This window comes from Hypanus sabinus, chromosome 19 (genome assembly GCF_030144855.1).
Source record: "Hypanus sabinus isolate sHypSab1 chromosome 19, sHypSab1.hap1, whole genome shotgun sequence".
Lineage (NCBI taxonomy): Eukaryota > Metazoa > Chordata > Chondrichthyes > Myliobatiformes > Dasyatidae > Hypanus > Hypanus sabinus.
This window is the reverse complement of record NC_082724.1, coordinates 53,798,865-53,818,052: the sequence shown is the minus strand read 5'-3', so window position 1 is coordinate 53,818,052 and position 19,188 is coordinate 53,798,865. Positions and strand designations below refer to the sequence as shown.

Here is a 19,188-nt window from a genome sequence, read left to right as displayed (position 1 = left end):
GACTCTCAAGCCCACTCTGCTCGGGAAACTCACTCCATTTATCCTGATTCCATATCTGTCTAGAACATAGAACACTGAATACTACTTCGGTCCCTGATGTTGTGCTGACTTTGTGACCTACTAAGGTCAATCTAATCCTTCCTTCCCACATCACTGTCCAGTTTTCTATCATGCATGTGTCAATCTGAGGGATTCTTCAATGCTCCTACCTTATCTCCCTCTACCACCACCCACGTCAGTGCATTCTACACGCTCACCGCTCTCTGCATAAAAAACTTATCTCTAATATAACCTCCTATATTCTCCTTCAATCACCTTAAGATTATGCCCCTTGTTTTAGCCATTTCTGCCCAAGGAAAAGGTTCTGGCTATCCACTCTGTCAATGCTTCTTATCATCTTGTACACCTCTATCAAGTCACCTCTCATCCTCCTTCAATCCAAAGAGGAAACTCTAAAACCTAATGGTCTAGTTCATTCTCCCCAAGTTCTCAGTTTACTTCCCCTTTGCATGAAAGTCCTTTTATTACCTGAGTAGACTAGTTTCAGCTAAGTTCACCCCTTAGATCTACACACATCTATCAGAAGAACTTGTTTTTCTCCATCTATCTAGCATGCTACTGCCATCAGGTTGGTTTCATTTTGAATACAGGCCCTTTCAGCCCAGTGAGCCAGTGCTGGCCAGTGTGACCAACTAACTTACTGACCTGTACATCTTTTGGAACGTGCGAGGAAACCCACGCGGTCACAGGGAGAACGGACAAATTCCTAGAGGTGGGAAATGAACCAGGGTGCCTGCTGCTGTAATAGTATTACACAAACCATTACCCTATTGTGTTGTCAGCTTCTGGACCAATCACAAAGATTCTAACCCTACCTCAGTCTATATTTTATCAACTTGCACAACTGTTCTTACGCAATTTTTGTTTATTGTGTTGTATAAGTTATGCAATATTTATGTTAATTGTGTTGTTTGTTATGCAATATTTATGGTAACTGTGTTGTATATTATGCAATATTTATGTTAATCTATGTTTACATAATTTATGGTAATCAGGTTTACTACAAAATAGGATGAATATAGACAGTATTTTTCCCAGGGTTGGCGAATCTGGAACTAGAGGCTATAGGTTTAAGTTGAGCGGTGAATGATTTAATAGGATTCTGAGGGTCAGACTTTTCACCCAGAGGGTGGTACATTTATTTAATGAGCTGCCTAAGGAAGTAGTTGTGGCAAAAGATGATTTTCATGGCGTTTATATCCTCAACTATAACCAGGAATGTGGGGGAGTTAGAGGTCAGGCCGGAGCCTATGCCTCCCTCCCACTTTGCTTTGCTATTGCTGTTTTATTGCTGTTGTGTTCTGTGTTGTTCTGCCAAGCATTGCGGGTATGCTGTGTTGACTCTAGAATGTGTGACAACACTTGCAGGCTGCCCCCAACACATCCTCATGTTGTGTTGGTTGTTAACACAAATGACGCAGTTCACTGTTTGTTTCAATGTACATGTGATAAAGAAATGAAGCTTTGTCTGAAGCCGAACTTGAGCTGTCCTTTTAAGCTCTAGTCCTCTTAAAGACTTAGCTCATGACTTTATCTGCATCAGTAAATTACTGGAGAAGATAATCTCAGATCTTCTACACTTCCTTTGGCATAAAACCAAATGGGTAGTTGATGCTTGACATGCTCCCAGTCTATATCTATGGTTCTAACACTTCCAAGCAACCTGGGGCAAATTTTCTTTCACTTGGACAGAACTCCTGGCAAGCAGCCCAACAGGAACATGAGTGGGCAGAAAGGCTGTACAGAGTATTCAGTTCCAGTACTGAGATGTTGTACAAGGCACTGATGAGACTGCATTTGGAGTATTGTGCTGTTGGGAAGAGTGCAGTAAAGAATTATAAGGATGTTGCTGGGCCTCATGGGAAAGGATGAGCAGCCTTGGACTGAGTATAGGGGACTGAGGGGAGATCACGTAGAGCAGCATAAAATCCTGAGGGACAGGGATATTATGGATGCACTCAGTCTTCTTCCCAGGGTTTGGGAATCAAGAGGGTCCAGGTTTAAGGTGAGGGGCGACAATTTAACAGGGATCCGAGGGATAAAGTTTTCACTCAGAGGGAGAAATGTTTATTGGTCATGTTGCTAGATAAAATAATATAAGAGGGAGCTACAATAACAACATTTAAAAGACATTTGGACAGGGACTGGGATAAGCATATGCGAAATGACTAGCTTGGACATGGCATGGTTAAGTTGGACTGAAGGGCTTGTTGCCATGCTCAGTGATAAGACTTTTTTAAACTGATAAATATACATAAAAAGATAAAGGCAAGGGATGTTTGGAAGGTTTGTAGTATCTACTGGAGGATAGTCAGTGCACCAACTAGTGAACAATGCTAATGTACCAACAATGCTAATGTACCAACAAGCCAATGCTTTGTGAATAAAAGTCAACGCCGCATCAGTCATTGACTTCACCGTAGCTGGCTGCGACGCATTACCGGTGGTTGGATGGACTATATGCTATAAAGTCGGTAGACAAGGGTGGACAGAGGAGGATGCGGCATTAGCACACAGCTTGAGATGAAGGAGGAAGGGCTTCAGATTTTCTAACCCCGACTCTAATGCTTTGTGGGATATTGGGGTCAGGTCCGAGACAGGAAGGACCTGTTCAAGAAGGACCGTCATCTTCTTAGAACTGGAATCACAGACCCACTGGCTGGTGGGATTAGGATGGGCAGAGAGGTGTTTGAATTGATTAGGCAGCGGAATGGGAGCTGGCAAGAAACAGCATAAATGAGGAGTAAGGGGCACAGAGAACTGGGGAAATGGTTATCGAGGAAGCAAGAAATAGTATTGGGGGTAGGGGTAGGTTACAAAGAATCAGCAGTACGTACAGAATAAATGTGTATGGTAAATAAGGCTGCTGTTTTAGACAGAGATGGTGTAATTTATGTTCAGAAACAATAGCAGATCATGAACTGAATCCCGAGCCTTCCTCGTTGGGATCTGAGATCCGGATTGTCCTTTCAAGCCTTTGTGTTACCAGCGTAATCATTTTACTTTTCCAGCACCAGTCAAAATTGAATGGATCAGTGATAAGGACCGTAAACATAGGAGCAGAATTAGGCCATTCGGCCCCTCAAGTATGTTCTGCCATTCCATCATGGGGGATTTAGTATCCCTCTCAACCCCATTCTCCTGCTTTCTCTGCAGAACCTTTGATGCCCTTGCTAATCAAGAACCTATTAAACTCTCCTTTAAGTACACCCAGTTGCTTGGCCTCCACATCCATCTGTGGCAACAAGTTCCACAGACTGAGGAAGTGACAGTAAAACTGGGTTTTATGAAGGAGGACTAACTTCAGTGGGTGATCTGGCGTGGGTTAACTAGAACCAGGGACTGGTAGACAAATTTACACAGGAACAAAGAACGGCCCTTAATTTCTTAATGGGCTGAGAACAGTTCAGATTCATTCTCACCTGAGGGGAAGAAGGTATGACAAGCAATACCTTAACTCCTTGGGCCATGAAAGAGAAAAGGTTCAAGATGAGCCAGAGAAATGAATTTACATCTCATTTCAGGCTGAGAGTAGAAAGCATCTTGGCTGCATATGGAAACTTACAGATGTGGTGAAAAAGGAAATCAAAGTCAAAGTAAATTTATTATCAAAGTATGTGTATGTCACCTTGAAATCCAGTTCTTTGAAGGCACTTACAGAAAAATAAAATATGAATTTATGAAGATTATACATAAATAAAGACTGACAAACAACCACTGTGTAAGTAATAAAGAAAAATAAATAATACTGAGAACATGAGTTGCAGAGTCCTTGAAAGTGAATCTGTAGGTTGTGGAATGAGAATGGGAAAGGGAGAAGAATGAACTGAGAGCTAATAAGAAAAATATGGGGGTAGGAAGTGAGGGGAATTGATAGGAAAAGGGTGAGGGTATTGAGGACACTAAAGTAATTCATGCAAGGAGATATAACACATGGCTTAAATTTTCCACGAGGACCTTAGATCAGCCAATGTTGCTCACGTAGTTTCAGAGGGAGGGCAGGCCCTTCGGAGATTTCCATTAAAATGAAGAATTAGAAGTACTGATGCTGTTTTCCTTGAAGCAGAGAAGGTTAACCTGATAGAGGGACAAAATTATTATGGGCGAGATAGAATTGTGAGACCTATCCTTTTCACGGAAGGGTCATGGACTAGAAGGTACAGATTTAAACTAATTAGCAAAAGACGGCATGAAGAAAGGCAACTTTCCACGTTTGAGCACATCACAGGGGCATTCAGCCCACTGAGTTCATGCTGATCACCGAACAACTACTTACACTAATCCAACAGTAGTTCCATTTTATTCTCCCTGCATTCCTTTCAACTACCACCTCCCCCCCCCCAAAATCTACCCCTCGCTTATACACTAAGGTCAATATAGAGTGGCCAATTAAACTTCTGATCCACACATCTTTGGAAAGTGGGAGGAAACCAGAGCACCCAGATGAAACCCACACAGTCACTGAGAGAAGCTCCACATAGACAGTGCCCAAGGCCAGGATTGGACCTAGAGTTTACCTGCTGTGTCACTCTGCTGTAATTAGTTACAATCTAGAACTTACTGCTTACTCATGTGGTGGATAAAAATCCAATTGTGGAATTCTAAAGAGAATGAGTTAAATATTTGAAACCTATTCATGGTTGGTTCATTTACAATGTTACTGGCTTAAGTCTAATTGAGGGGTTCAGGAGATTTAAAAAAAAACAAGGTTGGAGATCATAGTGTTACAAACCAGAAAATATCTGGGGATTCATTACTTTATCTGTTCACTTTCTGTTCCAAGGGAGAATCACTTATCCCACAGCAGGGTCACACTGCATTTAGTATGGATGAGAGTGTCTTCAATGGTATAGATACTATTAGTAAGTCCCAAACCTGCAGAGTAATTCAGCTACCTTTCTGTGAAGCAACACACACAAGATGCTGGAGGATTCAGCAAGCCACGGAGCATCTACGGAAAAGAGTACAGTCGATGTTTCGGGCCGAGACCCTATGACAGGACTGGAGAATAAAAAGACGAGGAGTAGATTTAAAAGTTGGGGGGGAGGGGAGAGGAACACAAGGCAATAGATAAAACTGGGAGCTGGGAAGTTGATTGGTACAGGGCTGGAGAAGGAGGAGTCTGATAGGAGAGGACAGGGGCTATGGAAGCAAGGTAGGCAGGCAAGGAGACAAGGTGAGACAGGGAAAAGGGGAAGGAGAATGAGTGGGCAGGGGGCACTACCAGAAGTTTGAGAAATCGATGCTCACGAAAACAGGTTGGAGACTACCCGGACTAAATATAAGGTGTTTTTCCTCCAACCTGAGTGTGGCCTCATCGCAACAGTAGAGGTTATGGATTGACATATCGGAATGGGAATGGGAGTGCAATTAAAATGGGTGGCCACTGGGAGATTCCGCTTTTTCTGGTGGGTGCTTGATGAAAAGGTCTCCCAATCTACATTGGGTCTCACCAATATGCTGGAGGCCATACCGGGAGCACTGGACACTGTACATGACCCCAACAGACTCACAGGTGAAGTGTCGCCTACCTGGAAGGACTGTTTAGGGCCCTGAATGGTAGTGAGGGAGGTGGTGTAGGGGCTGATGTAGCATTTGTTCTGCTTGAAAGGATAAGTGCCTGGAGGGAAATCAGTGGGAAGGGACAAATGGACCAGGGAGTGATCCCTGCAGAAAGTGGGGGAGAGGGAAAGACCTGCTTGGTGGTGGGATCCCATTGGAGGTGGCGGAAGTTCCAGAGAATTATGTGCTGGACATGGAGGATTGTGGGGTGGTAGATGCGGACAAGAGGAACCCTATCCCCTCCAGCCTCCATGGCGTCTTGTCCTCACCTACATTTCCAACATCTGCAGATTTTTTCTTGCTTGTGACTTTTCTTGGAAGAGTCCTTTTGTTGTCAGAAATACAGGATAATTTACTCACACTGTCAGGGGTGCTGAACATGTGGCACACTTGCCCAAGATGGTATTGGCATGCAATGCTGCTTCCTCAATTAGCTAAACTCCACTCACTTTAAAGAGTTACATTATGATTATCAGAATGAAGCAGCAATCACATTTTATCACCTGAGACGTCTTCACCAGAAAAGTCTCACGCCATCTTGACGGTTGTTAAGAATGTGTGACATTGGAAGATGTGTGACATTGGAAGATACATTTTGCAATCTTTGCAGACCAGATCTTTACAGATCAGCATTTGGATAGTAAATAGTTACAATAACAATATTATTTAGAAATGATGTTTTAATTGTCCTTTTAAAAGATTAATATTGATATTTTTAACAGGCTTTCTAAAATGCTTTACTTATTTCAGTCTGTCTCTGGTATACTTTTATTAATAGTAAAACAATGAATACATATAACTAAAGGACTCATCCTTTTTCCTTTAGAAGTTCCATAATTATTGTTACTAAATCATTGATCAATAATAATCTCTGCTCAGTATTCCCATGACACATAAGATAATTGTTTGAGATGATCACCAATTTGGGCAAGGTTTACCTAGATCATCTATACAAGTGATGTCAGTTGCTAAGCAAATATTGATCAGGACAACCATTGGCTGGGACACTGGTGTCCTTTGGACAGTGTCAGGTGTCTGAGAGCTGAGAGAGGACCTTGGTCGATATCTGATCTGAAAGGTGACATTACCGATAAAGCAGCTGGAGTGACAACCCAGATTCTGTACTCATCACAGGAAGGAAAAACAATAAAGGTAGAATTAAAAATGGGAAGTTTTTAAAAGTTCATCATAGCTGGAGAATTTGATTGCATCTAATAGTGAATGAAGGGAAAAAGTGAAGGCAGTGATAAAAATATGAAAATCAGTTTAAGGGGAAAGAAATACAATTGTAACATACAGCACTGCAGAACTGCCCTGCCGTAGTGACTTACACAGGTAGATGGACATAAACATATACAGACTTATCCGTATGCATACAGACACAGACCCTGACCCTAACCCTTGCAGCATTTGCATATGGGCAGACCCACACACACACATACATGGATACACACACATCACACACATGCCTACCTCACCCCATACACGTCACACATAAACATACACCACATAGATGATTAGAAAATACCATCGGGGATTCAGCAAGGGTTCATGAGCAAGTTTATACACAGCATGGTGATGACCCAGAGTGTGTTACAACCTTAAATCTAATCACAAGCTTCTGGTGGTTTACTTAGTGATGGAAACCCTGAAGGTTTTGGATCAAATTGAGGTGTTCAGGTGATTTACAATAATGAGGTGACTTAGTGCTTTATCTGTAGAGGACTGACCACTGCCTGTCCCTGGGAGAGAATCACTTCCCTCACAGGAGACTTCCTGTCTCACTCTGACCCTCTCCCAGGTTCTGCAACCTCTATCATTTTAAACCAGCTGGAAATCCTCTTCACTCCTGTTTCCTAATCCTTTACATGCATCCACTCTCATGGTCCTGCACTTCATCCTCCAGTGCTCCAGGCAACTACAGGCCTGTTCACCCATCTGGGCAGTCTATCTCAAGTAGATCTTTCTCCACAAGCTAATTCTCCAGCATCTGTGAGATTAAGCTGGCTAATACCATGATCCCACCTGTTCATCTCTCAGAGTCAAGTCCAAGATACTCCATGGACTGCAACCATGAACTCTTCAGTTGGTCCTAACTGACTTCAGCTTCTACACATCAAAGATGATCTTTTTATTCAACCCTTTCTCCAGCCTTCTCCCTGTAACACTTAGCACCTTTACTAATCAAGGAACTATCAATCTCTGTCTTAAATACACCCAACGATTTAGCCTCCACTGATTCACCGCTCCCTCATCTCAGTTTTAAAAGTACATCCCTTCATTCTGAGGCTGTGTCCTTGGATCCTGGACTCTCCTACGAAGCAGGGGATGGCACGGTAAGCTGCCGGTGCAGTTAGCATAACGCTATTGCAACGCCAGCTGTAACTTCGGAGTCCAATCCCCTCTGCTGTCCGCACGGAGTTTGTACATTCCCCCCATGATCACTTGGATTTCCTCATGGTGCTCCAGTTCCCTCCCACATTCCAAAGACCTATAGGTTAGGGTTAGCAAGTTGTGGGCATACTATGTTGGCACCAGAAGTGTGGTTACAGTTCAGCACAGTCCTCACTGATCTGACTTGACGCAAATGGTGTACGCTTGATTGTACATGTAACAAATAAAGCTCATCTTTAATGTTCAATGGAAACATCCTCAACGTCTCTCCCACAATCATCTTCAGCCCATGTGTACCAAAAGGCTGTACACTTTGCCTCCTGCTCGGCTCATTTTTATATCTATAACTGTGTGGCTAAATGCCTTACTTACGTTTGCTGATGACTCCACTGTTGGTGGATGAATCAATAGTGGTGCTGAGTTGGCACATAGGAGGGAGATTGAAAATCTGGTGAGAAGTGGTGCCACAACAACAACCTCTCTCTCAACATCAGCAAAGCCAAACAGCGGATTATTGACTACAGGAGAAAGAGGCTGGAGGCCTATGATGCAGTCATTATTAGGGGATCAGAGATGGAGAGGGTCAGTAGCTTGACATCCCTCGGTGTTAACATATCAGAGGATCAGTCCTGTAACTAGCACATATACGCCATCGTAAAAACAAAAGCACAACAGCGCCTGCACTTTCTTGGAAGTTTGCGTAGATTCAGCATGTCATCTAAAACTTTGACAGACATCTATAGATGCACAGTGGGAAGTATCTAGACTGGCTGCATCATGGCCTGGTATGTAAACACTAAAGCTCAGGAATGGAAAGTCTACAAAGAGTGATGAAGCAGTCCAGGCACAGGTAAAGCCATCCCAATCACTGAGCACATCTCTGAGGAGTGCTGCCACAAAATAGCAGCATCCATCGTCAAGGACCCCCATCATCCAGGCCACACTCAATTCTTGCTACTGCATCAGGCAGGAGATGCAGGAGACTTAGGTCCCAAACCACCAGATTCAGGAACAGATATTACCCTACAACCATCAGGCTCCTCGACCAGCGTGGATAACTTCACTCATCTCAATGCTGAACTGACTCCGCAACCCATAGACTCACTTTCAAGAATTCTACAACTCAGTATAATTCATTTACATTTTACTATTTGCACACTTCATCTTCCTTTGCCCGTTAGTTGTTTGTCAGTCTTTATTATTCATCGTTTTTCATAAATTCTATTGTACTTCTTTATTTTCCTGTAAATGCCTGCAAGAAAATACGTCTCAAGGTAGTATGTTGGGATATATACATAGTTGGATAATAAATTTACTTTGAACTCTACTCATCTACTCTGTCCTGGACTTTCAATACAGTATTCAGTAAATTTCAATGACAACCCCCTCATCCTTCTGAATTCTACTGAGTACAGACCCACAGCCATCAATTACTTCCTCTTATTTTGAACCTTTCATTCCCTGAACCTCCGAAGGACCATGGTTTCTGCTCTATCTTTGATCTTATCTGGAAATTTATTATAAGACCCGAAGATATCGGAGTAAAGATATAGTCCATTCGGCCTATCAAGTCCATGCTGCCATTCAATTGTGGCTTTTATTTCAACCTCATTCCCCTGCCTTCTCCCCATAACCCTTAACCTCCAAACCAATCAAGCACCTAACAATCTCTGCCTTAAATACACCCAGTGACTTGGTCTCCACATCCCTCTGTGATAAAGAATTCCACAAATTCACAACTGACGAACTTCATCCTCAGCTCAGTTTTAAAGGGATTTCTCTTTATTGCCATCAGATCCCAGACTCTCCGACTGATGGGAAAGTCCTCTCCATCTTCACTGTATCCAGATCTGAGCAGGAGTGTTGTCTAGAGATTACCAATAACCACCCACCCTACCCCAGTCTCCAATCAAGGTGAGGGCAAGGAGGGTTACTCAACCCAGGACTTCACAGTGTAAAATAACAATAAAACAAGAGGAGAGTTACCTCAATTTCTCTTAACAGCTCTGATTGTCCGCAAGTTTCTAAATCTTCCAAGGCCTGAGACCAAAATTTGTCTTCCTGTTCTTGCTCGAGTCCGTTGTGATTGCTAAGGTATCTGTTTAACGGACGAACCAAAGAGTCAGTATCTTCGACTCTACGCCCTCAGCACCAGTGGGCGAAGGTCACAGTTCCCCGTCTGAACTGAACCTGGAGAGATGTAGGAGAGGAAGGGGTTGGAAGGCCAGGGGAATGGGGGGCAGGATGGAGAACTGCGGCTCTGCAAGTTTTCTGGTGGGGAATATCCAGAATTATCTGCCCCCTCCCCCCCCCAAGTGTAGTGGAGGTTGCTCTTAGTTGAGGCATCTATGAAGGAATTTGTTAAATATTTGAAAGATCGAGGAATTCAGGGCTAGGGGGAACTGGTACAGAGGAAGGGTTGAGGCCTGGGAGGGAGCAGACATGATTGTATGGAATGGAGGGGCCGGGTGGCCTACACGTGCTCTCAAATTGCTTGTGTTCTTGCTGGGGAGCAGGGGTTGGAACATGGTTCTGGTGGTTGTGGGAAAGTGCTGTGGGCAGATGTCAGGTGGGATTGTAGCAAGGAAAGAGGTTCATGGTTCTGCCAACAAAAAATGAAGACAACACAGTGAGGAAATAGTCCAGCGCCGGCGAAGCACAAAGATGCAAGTGAGTATACAGGATGGAGGGGAGGCAGGGGTAGGGAGCATCCCAGGCAGTAAGGAGGTTGATGAGGAAAGAGCTCAGAGTTGAGACACAGACAACCTGAGAAGAGAAAGAAAAAAAAAACTAAGACAATGTAACAGACAACATGGAGAAGTGTGGAGACACAGCGAGGACAGTACGAGTCTCTGAGCGACCATATTCACAAACGCATGAACCATGAGCATCCTTTGGCTAGCAGAGTCATATGTAAGGTTAAGGTTAAGGTTAAGGCCTTTCACACTGAGGCAATCTCAGCGGAAGACCACCAACTCGGAGAATGGGGCTCTTCTATCGGCCTGGAACTCATTGGTCTTCCAACAGGTACGTTCCAGGCTGCAGGGATACGTGCTGCGTGCAAATGGCACAAAAGATTTGTAGAGAAAGATTCCGATCTAAGAATCTACCATCTTTGGACACTGAATTCCTGTGCAACCATTGCACAAACATTTGAATGGTGTGTTGCTCAAGGAGGTTATGGTTGACAATGGGGCTTTGTACATAGACCGTACGTACTAACTTGATAATACAACAAAGGCATTGACTTAACAACACTGAATGCAATGGAAGACATGCACTGTTAGGTACTGTAAATATATTTTGTGAATAGAATACCCCAACCACAATCTATCCCAGCTACTACCATCCAGGAAGCGGTACCACAGCATAAAAGCCAGAACCAACAGGCTCTGGGACAGCTTCTTCCATCAGGCCATCAGACTGATGAACTCACGCTGATTTCAGTGTACTCTATATTACATTGATTGTTCTATTTATTATAAATTTGTATAAATTACAATGATTGCACATGGTACATTTAGGTGGAGACGTAACATAAAGATTTTTACTCATGTATGTGAAGGATGTAAGAAATAAAGTCAATTCAATATTTGAAGTAAAAAATACTTAACAGGTATGATAACATTCTTAGTGTTCTAAATGGCTTGGTAAGGTTGCCATTTTAATAGGCTCTTTAGATCTTTCACAATGAAACACCTTGGTTTCTCTTTGTACGTGCAACACGGATGTGTTGTTCAAAATGAAACACTGATGCTTTGTAAATAGAAACATAGAAAATAGGAGCAGGATTAGGCCATTTGGCCCTTTGATTGATTTGTGAAGAGGGAGAAGTACTGACAGAATTTTAATTCCTATACATATTTTTATATATTGTATTTTTTTTAAATAAAAAAGGATGAGTGTGAAAAACCACCATTTTATTCACTTGCAAATACTGTCGATCACCATATTTCAGGGTATGCACAGAAGTCTGGTACTTCATCATGCAGGCTGTGTGGGGAAGGAGCACAGTCAGTGGTGTAAACACAGAGGGGCTGAGCCCTGTGGAACAGATTCTCAACATTTAACGGGTGAGGAAATGTGAGTGGTGTTGATAAATTGTGATAGAATGCTGGATTGATGGTACAATCACTAAAGAGAAAGCCATGCTGTGATTATATTTATTGCATGTAATATGAATAAAGTATATTTTTGGGAAAAAAATTCATAAAGAGAGCCACAAAATATTCTCTCTATACGTTTGAGGATGACGATATTGCCCTCTCAACCCCTCAATCGTATGAGAGCCCTTTCCACAGACAACTTCCTTTCACCTAAAATGTATCATCTAATCAGTATTGTTCTCTCCAGTGATCAAGGAGGAGGGATGAAATCACCCAAATGATGCAAGGAATGGGAAGTACAAAGTGGAGAATGGTACACCATGGCTGCCAGGAAGTAAAGTTTTCTGGTTGATTTAATTACAGTGGATCCTGGTTAATTGGATCATCAGTTAATTGTGGCAGCCACTTATTTAGGGCAGCTCTGTAAGAACATAGCATCAGTAGTGTGTGTTTGTATTCAAAAAGCGGTGATTTTTGTCACTGATAGTTGCTGAGAAATAAGCCGTAAGACAATTTGGCACTGTCTTGCTCACTGCAGTTTCAAGCATTCAGGTTTGGAGATGCCAGAAACGGCCGCGAGTGAAAATGAAACGATTTCACAACTTCAACAATTTACAAACTATTAAGCATTTTCAGGCATCGACAATCATCTTGAATGTTACAGTGATAAGGAAGATTTAAAGGATGCAATCACTGAAAGCACTGTATGAAGGCAGTCTATTATCTGCACTGATTTTGTTCATTTACATCCAATCACAGCAGTATATGAATTCCTTTGTCAATAACTATCAGAAACAAATGCACAGTTTTATAGTACTGTTAGCAGTATTGATAGTGTTCTCATTTGTTCTGTATTTCATTTATGTACATGAATTGGTACTCAATTAAATGGTAGTTGGTCTTTTTAATACCATTTTAACTATTTCCATGAAACTTTGGCTAATTGGGGAAGCCACTTAGTTGGGCCAAAATGAACTAGTCCCAATGTATTCCAATTAACCAGAATCCATTGTATTTAGTTTAATCATTTTTAAGAGTGTGTGTTTAGTGTTATAACGTTTTAAGTAATTTCTGTTATCAAATGATTTACTCTGACATCAGAGGTCAAGAACATTACAAATGTCCAGTAACTGGTCATTTTAACAGCCAGTGGGCCTATGTAGGGAATGCTGTGGTTCACTAGGCCCCACCAAGCTGCAGGGCTCAGCTTCCTAAAGGAGACAGTGCCTAAGATCACACTGAAGATTGAAGCGTGGTTTAATAACATCCATGCACCAGCTAAATGCTGGAGGAACTCAGCTGGGCAAGCAACATCTATGGGGAGGAATAGACCAGTTGATGTTCATCAGGACTTACGATTAAGGGTCTCAGCCTGACAGGTTGACTGTCCATTCCTCTCCATAGATGCGACCTAACCCGTGAAGTTCTTCCAGCCTTTAGTATGTGTTGCCCTGGATTTCCGGCATCTGCATAATCTCTGTGCCCATCTACTAACTCTGCGCCAGTGAAAAATCTGCCTGATTGAGATTAAGAATAAATGCTGCCCGTTAAACTGAAATGCACTCAATGGTGATTGGAACAGACGCTGGGGAAATGGAGGCCCATCTCTTACCCAGCTGCCTTGTCCCACTCATCCTTGCTGAAGGTATTATCTGTACAGGGGTAGCTCTTCCGACGGCTGCCTTGCAATGGCAGGCTGCTCCTCTTGCCTGTGCCCTGCTCCTCGTGAGCTTGTAGCACAGCCCCTCCAACCTGGTGATGGTAGGAACCTATAGGTTAAATCAGAGAGTTGTATTAACATGGGTATTACACTAAAACCCCTAAGATTCCCCTTTTGTATGCTTGCAAGGTGCTTCACAGGGACAGTGCACAATCAGACTTGGCAAGTCTACAACCCAATGTTGAACTTTCCAATATCAGGTAACCCTCAATTCACCTGGTGGATTTTCACCCTCTTTCCGATCATCCTCCAGTACACCCATCTTGGTCCTTATCCCCATATGTCCCCTGCATCCCTTCATCACACATTTTTGATTCCCCTCCTCTCCTGTTCACACTCCAGAGTGATACTTATCCATCAATGAACCAAGACACATTTTGCAAACCTTACATATAAACAGTTAGATAGGGGATTGGGCCATAAAACCATTAAACCATAAGGGATAGGAATAAAATTACATTATTTGGCCCATTGAGTCTGCTCTGCCACTTGATAATAGCTGATTTTATTATCCCTCTCAACTCCATTCTACTGCCTTCTCTCTGTAACCATTGACAGCCTTATTAATAAAGAACCTCCGCTTTAAAAATACCGATAACCTAGCCTCCACAACTGTCTGTGACAATGAGTTCTAAAGGGATATCATTGTATTCATTGGCTGTGCGCCCTGGTCCTAGATTCTCCTATGACTGGAAACATCCTCTCCACGTCCACTCTAGCTAGGTCTTTTAATATTTGGTAGGTTACAATGAGATTCCCTCCTCATTCTCCTAAAACTCCAGTGAGTATAGACCCAGAGCCATCAAATGCTCTTCATGTATTAACCCTTTCATTCCCGAGATCATTCTCAGGAACTTCCTCCGCGGCCTTTCCAATGCCAGTACATCTTTTCTTAGATAAGAAATTATTGTGACCTAAAACTGCTCACAATAATTGAACTGCAGTGCGAACAATTACTTATAAAGCCTTAGGCCTCAAAAATCCAAGTATATTACATCCACCAACTTCCCTTTATCCACACCACCCACCACTTCATCAAAGAGTTCCAGTAACTTGGGAAACATGACTTGCCTTTCACAAAACCATGTTGGTTTTGTTAATTTCCTTAAATATTTCTTAACAGCCCTGCCATAACATCTTAATTTATTTAAAAAATAATAATTTATTTGTTTTTTTTTAATTTCAGCTTTAATTTTTGATGCTATCTTATATGTAATCATTGTATTTTATAACATGGGCTTGAACGGGGAGCCACTGCATCTTTTCATTGAATGTTGTTTTTAATTCAGTTGTAACTTCGATGTCATTCTAAGTAACTCAGACGTTATTTTAAGTTTAGCCATGTGTTTCTAGCAATTGAATTGCCGGAATGCTGCTTTGCACTGAATGAATTAGCACTGCAATCTTGTTGTCCTCAGCAATGACAATAAAGCTCTAACTAACGATCTAACTAATTAATGGCTTCTTACCTTTTCATTCGGACCTGTATTTTCCTGCTCTCTATCTCCCTCTATCTTTAGTTAAAGGAGTGGCATTTGCTACTTTCCAATTTAGAGTCATAGAGCACTGCAGTACTGAAACAGGCCACTCCGTGCCCAACTGTTACTCTGCCTGCATCAGGAGCAAATCTCTCAATACACCTTTCATCATTGTAATTATCCACATTTCTCTTAAACACTGAAATCAAACCGGCAGCTCATTCCACACTCTCACCACCCTTTTGAGTGAAGAAGTTCCCTTAAATATTTCACTTTTCACTCTTAACCTTTGACTTATAGTTCTAGTTTCAGACCCTTCAGTGGTAAAAGCCTGCTTGCATTTATCCTATCTATACCCCTCATAATTTTGTATATCTCCATTTATTCTCCTAAACTTCAGAGAATAAAGTCCTAACCTGTACAAACTTTCCCTATAACTTAGGTCCTCAAATCAGAGCAACATCCTTGTAAATTTTCTCTAGCCTCTTTCAATCATATTGAGAGTAATTATAAAGTATTTTAGTAGATACTTCCCCAAATTTAAGTAAGTATGGAAAATTAAAACTAACATCAAGAGTCACTTTTCTTAAAGATCTTGGGATGATCCATTAGGACCTAGAGTCTTGTTAATCTGCAACTCCAACACTATCACTGCCCTGGTGATTGTAATTTTCCCGAGTTCCTGCTTCCCAATTTAGAGCTACAGTACTGTGCAAATGTCTTAGGCATATATATAGCTGGGGTGCCTAAATATTTGCACAGTACTTTAGTAATTTTATGTGTTGCACTGTATTGCTGCCACAAAGAAAGAAACAAATTTCATGACATTTGTGAGTGATGATAAATCTGATTCTGATATGGGTCTGTATTGTGGAAGGAGGGAGGGAGAGGGGAATCCTGGTTGGGAAAAGGGGAAAGGAGAGGGGATGGAGCAGGAAGCACCAGACAGACATTCTGTAATGATCAAGAAACCAATTGTTTGGAATCAAATAATCTTACCTGGTGTTTCAGGGCTGAGCGTGTCTGCACCCACGCCAACACCCACCCCATCCCTGTCCTTGGCACCCCTCCCACAACACTCCACCCTCAGCATTCCCAACATCCTTTGCTCCTGCCAGATTCACAAACTCGCTCACCACTCCATGTTGACAAATAGAGTACTGTCCAAAAGACATAGACACTCTAGCTGCACAGATATATATGTGCTTGAGAGTTTTGCACAGTACTTTATTTCTGGGACATTACTGTTTTTTTTTAAATTTATCCTTGTGTTCCATTATTAATTCCATAGACTCATTATATAGGACCAACACTCACTTTATTAACTCTTCTCTTTTTTATGTATCTATAGATACTTATCTATTTTTATATCTGAGTGGCATTCTCATAGTCAGGGCTTTTCCTTCCTTTTTAATCATTCCTTTTGTTGTGATTTACTTAATCATCTGACCCACCACCTGCCTTCACAAGTATGCCTTCTTTAAGTTAGATACTATCTTTATCTTTTTGACTTAACCACACATCCACCTTTTTCTTCCTTTCTCATTGAAATGTTTTTCATACAATATCACGGAGGGAACATAGTGGAGGGTTCACTGACTGAATCGATATGGGTAGAACTCAAAGATGAGAACGGTCCAGCCACTAGGATATTGAGGAATACATTGAGAAAAGGATCAGGGAAATGAGCAAAATCAATAGGGTTGTCATAGTGGGGGGACTTCGACTTTGAAGATAGAATATAAAACACTAAAACACAGTACAGCCCACAATACTGTGTCAACCTTTTAAATTATTCTAAAATTAATCTAACCCTTCCCTTCATTTTTATAGAACATAGACTCCCCCAATATAGATTGGGACCACCTTAGTGCAAGAGAATTAGTCAGGGTAGAATGTATTAAGTGCATCCAGGATGGTTTCTTAAAACTACCTCTAGATAGTCCATACTGAACCTGGTGTTGGGTAATGAGCCTGGCCAGGTGACTCACCTTTTGGTGGGAGAACAGTGATCACAATTCTTTATGTTTTAAGATAGCTATAGAATAGAAATATGGATCTTGTGGGAAAGTATTAAATTGGAGCAGGGCAAACTCTGAGAGTATTAGGGAGAGTTCATCGGGAGAAGCTGTTTCTGACCATGTCCACGTCTGGCATCAGGAGGTTGTTTAAAAGTCAACAGGACAGTGAACAGGACAAGTCAGAGGGAAGGACAAGGATGGCAAGAGAAGGAAGCCTTGGAAGATAAAATTGGTTGTGAATTCAGTCAAGGGGAAAGAAGAATAAAGCTTAGGAAGCTAAAATCACAAAGTGCCTTTAAGGAATACAAAATCCAACTAGAATATTGAGAAAGACAGAAGACTGCTAATTTTTCACCACCTGCAACACAAATTATCAGGATAGACTGGAGTGCAACATTATTCATCAGACTGAAGATGTGCTTTGTGCAATAAAATTAACTACCACAGGATGGTAGCAAACAACATGTTAAGGTTCCTGTGTTTGATCAGAAAATAAACAGAGATTCCATCTACCTTGCTGGTTACTGCTGGATCATGGATACTAGAAACAACAGTATTTAAATATTCCTTCTTCTTGACTACTCTAACTTCAGAACATTGAGATGCAAAGTTCAAAACACTTTATTGGAAAGCCAGTCTAAATTGATTTAAGCAGGTTATATTGCCATTAGCCATTCATGATGCAAGTCAAAAAGGCCCCTCAGTCATAGCCATTTACTGTATTACCAAAGCCAAAATGAAAATTTAAAAATACTCACAGATGCTGGGTATCTGAAATAAAAACTAAACATGCTGTTCTGATGAGAAGTTCTCACAAGTTTTATTGAATGGTCTTCAACCTAAAACATTAACTGTTTCTTTTTCCACCAGACCTGCTAGGATTTTTCAGCATTTTCTGTTTTTTATTGCCTAGGTCAAAGTGTTTGCCAATCCAATAACCAGTCAACACCCTGATCAAACAGACTCCTGTGCAGCAGCCACTCACCATTGTGGTCAACTCTATGCCTACCTCGTAGTCAATCACCACACACAGGCCAACGCTATGGTGCCTTGTAGCTAATCACCACTGGGACTTGGCCTGAAACATTGATTGTTTATTCATTTCCATAGATGCTGCCTGACCTTCTGAGTTCCTCCAGCATTTTGTAGGTGTCACTCTGGATTTCCAACATCTGCAAAATCTCTTGTGTTCACCACTCAGGTCAACCCTGTGCCTGCCTATAAGCCAATCACCACTCAGGGCAATCTGTGCCTGCCTAGAAGCCAATCATCACTCAGATCAACTATGTGCTTGCCTAGTAGCCAATCACCTCTCAGGTCAACATTGTCCCTGTCTAGAAGTACAGTAATCACTCAGTGCCTCTGACCAGAGTCCATTATTATCCAAGCCCAGTCTAGGAGCAAATAGTGTTTGGTGGAGGTTAAATCACCAAAGATCTCACTTTGGCTTCCAAACGCCCCTTCCATTCCTGAGCAATCCCAGGACTCCATGGCACTGTCCATGCTTGGAATGGTGTTGGAGTAGATTTTCGAAAGTTTGCTTGTCTTCTGAGAATCCGGGATATCATCCTCGGGGTCACTCAGCTCACTCATGGAACAGGTTTTCTTTGCAAAATAACCTGGAAGAAATTGTGAATGTTTAATTAAATACATTTTTTACTTACTCATTGCAATAAAGTATTTACCATACCTAGTCCCCCTTGAGAATGGTGGTGACCCACCTTTTGCCAGTCCTCTGGCAAAGGTATCCCCACAGTGGTGTTGGACAGGGTTTTGCAGGTTATGAACCAAGAATGGTGAAGAACCAGCCATAGATTTCCAGCTCAGGGGGGCTGTGTGTTTTGAGG

General features: G+C 42.0%; 1 protein-coding gene across 1 annotated transcript in view; it reads right to left on the bottom strand.

Moving 5' to 3' along the window:
• grip2b (glutamate receptor interacting protein 2b) overlaps positions 1-19,188 on the bottom strand; it is a 146,597-nt gene that overhangs the window by 12,452 nt on the left and 114,957 nt on the right. Inside the window, exons 19-21 of the mRNA XM_059944303.1 lie at positions 18,784-18,960; positions 13,735-13,891; positions 10,003-10,114 (exon numbers count right to left, since the gene is read on the bottom strand). Of these exons, the coding sequence (XP_059800286.1) occupies positions 10,003-10,114; positions 13,735-13,891; positions 18,784-18,960 (446 nt within the window). The remainder of the gene's footprint in view (positions 1-10,002; positions 10,115-13,734; positions 13,892-18,783; positions 18,961-19,188) is intronic.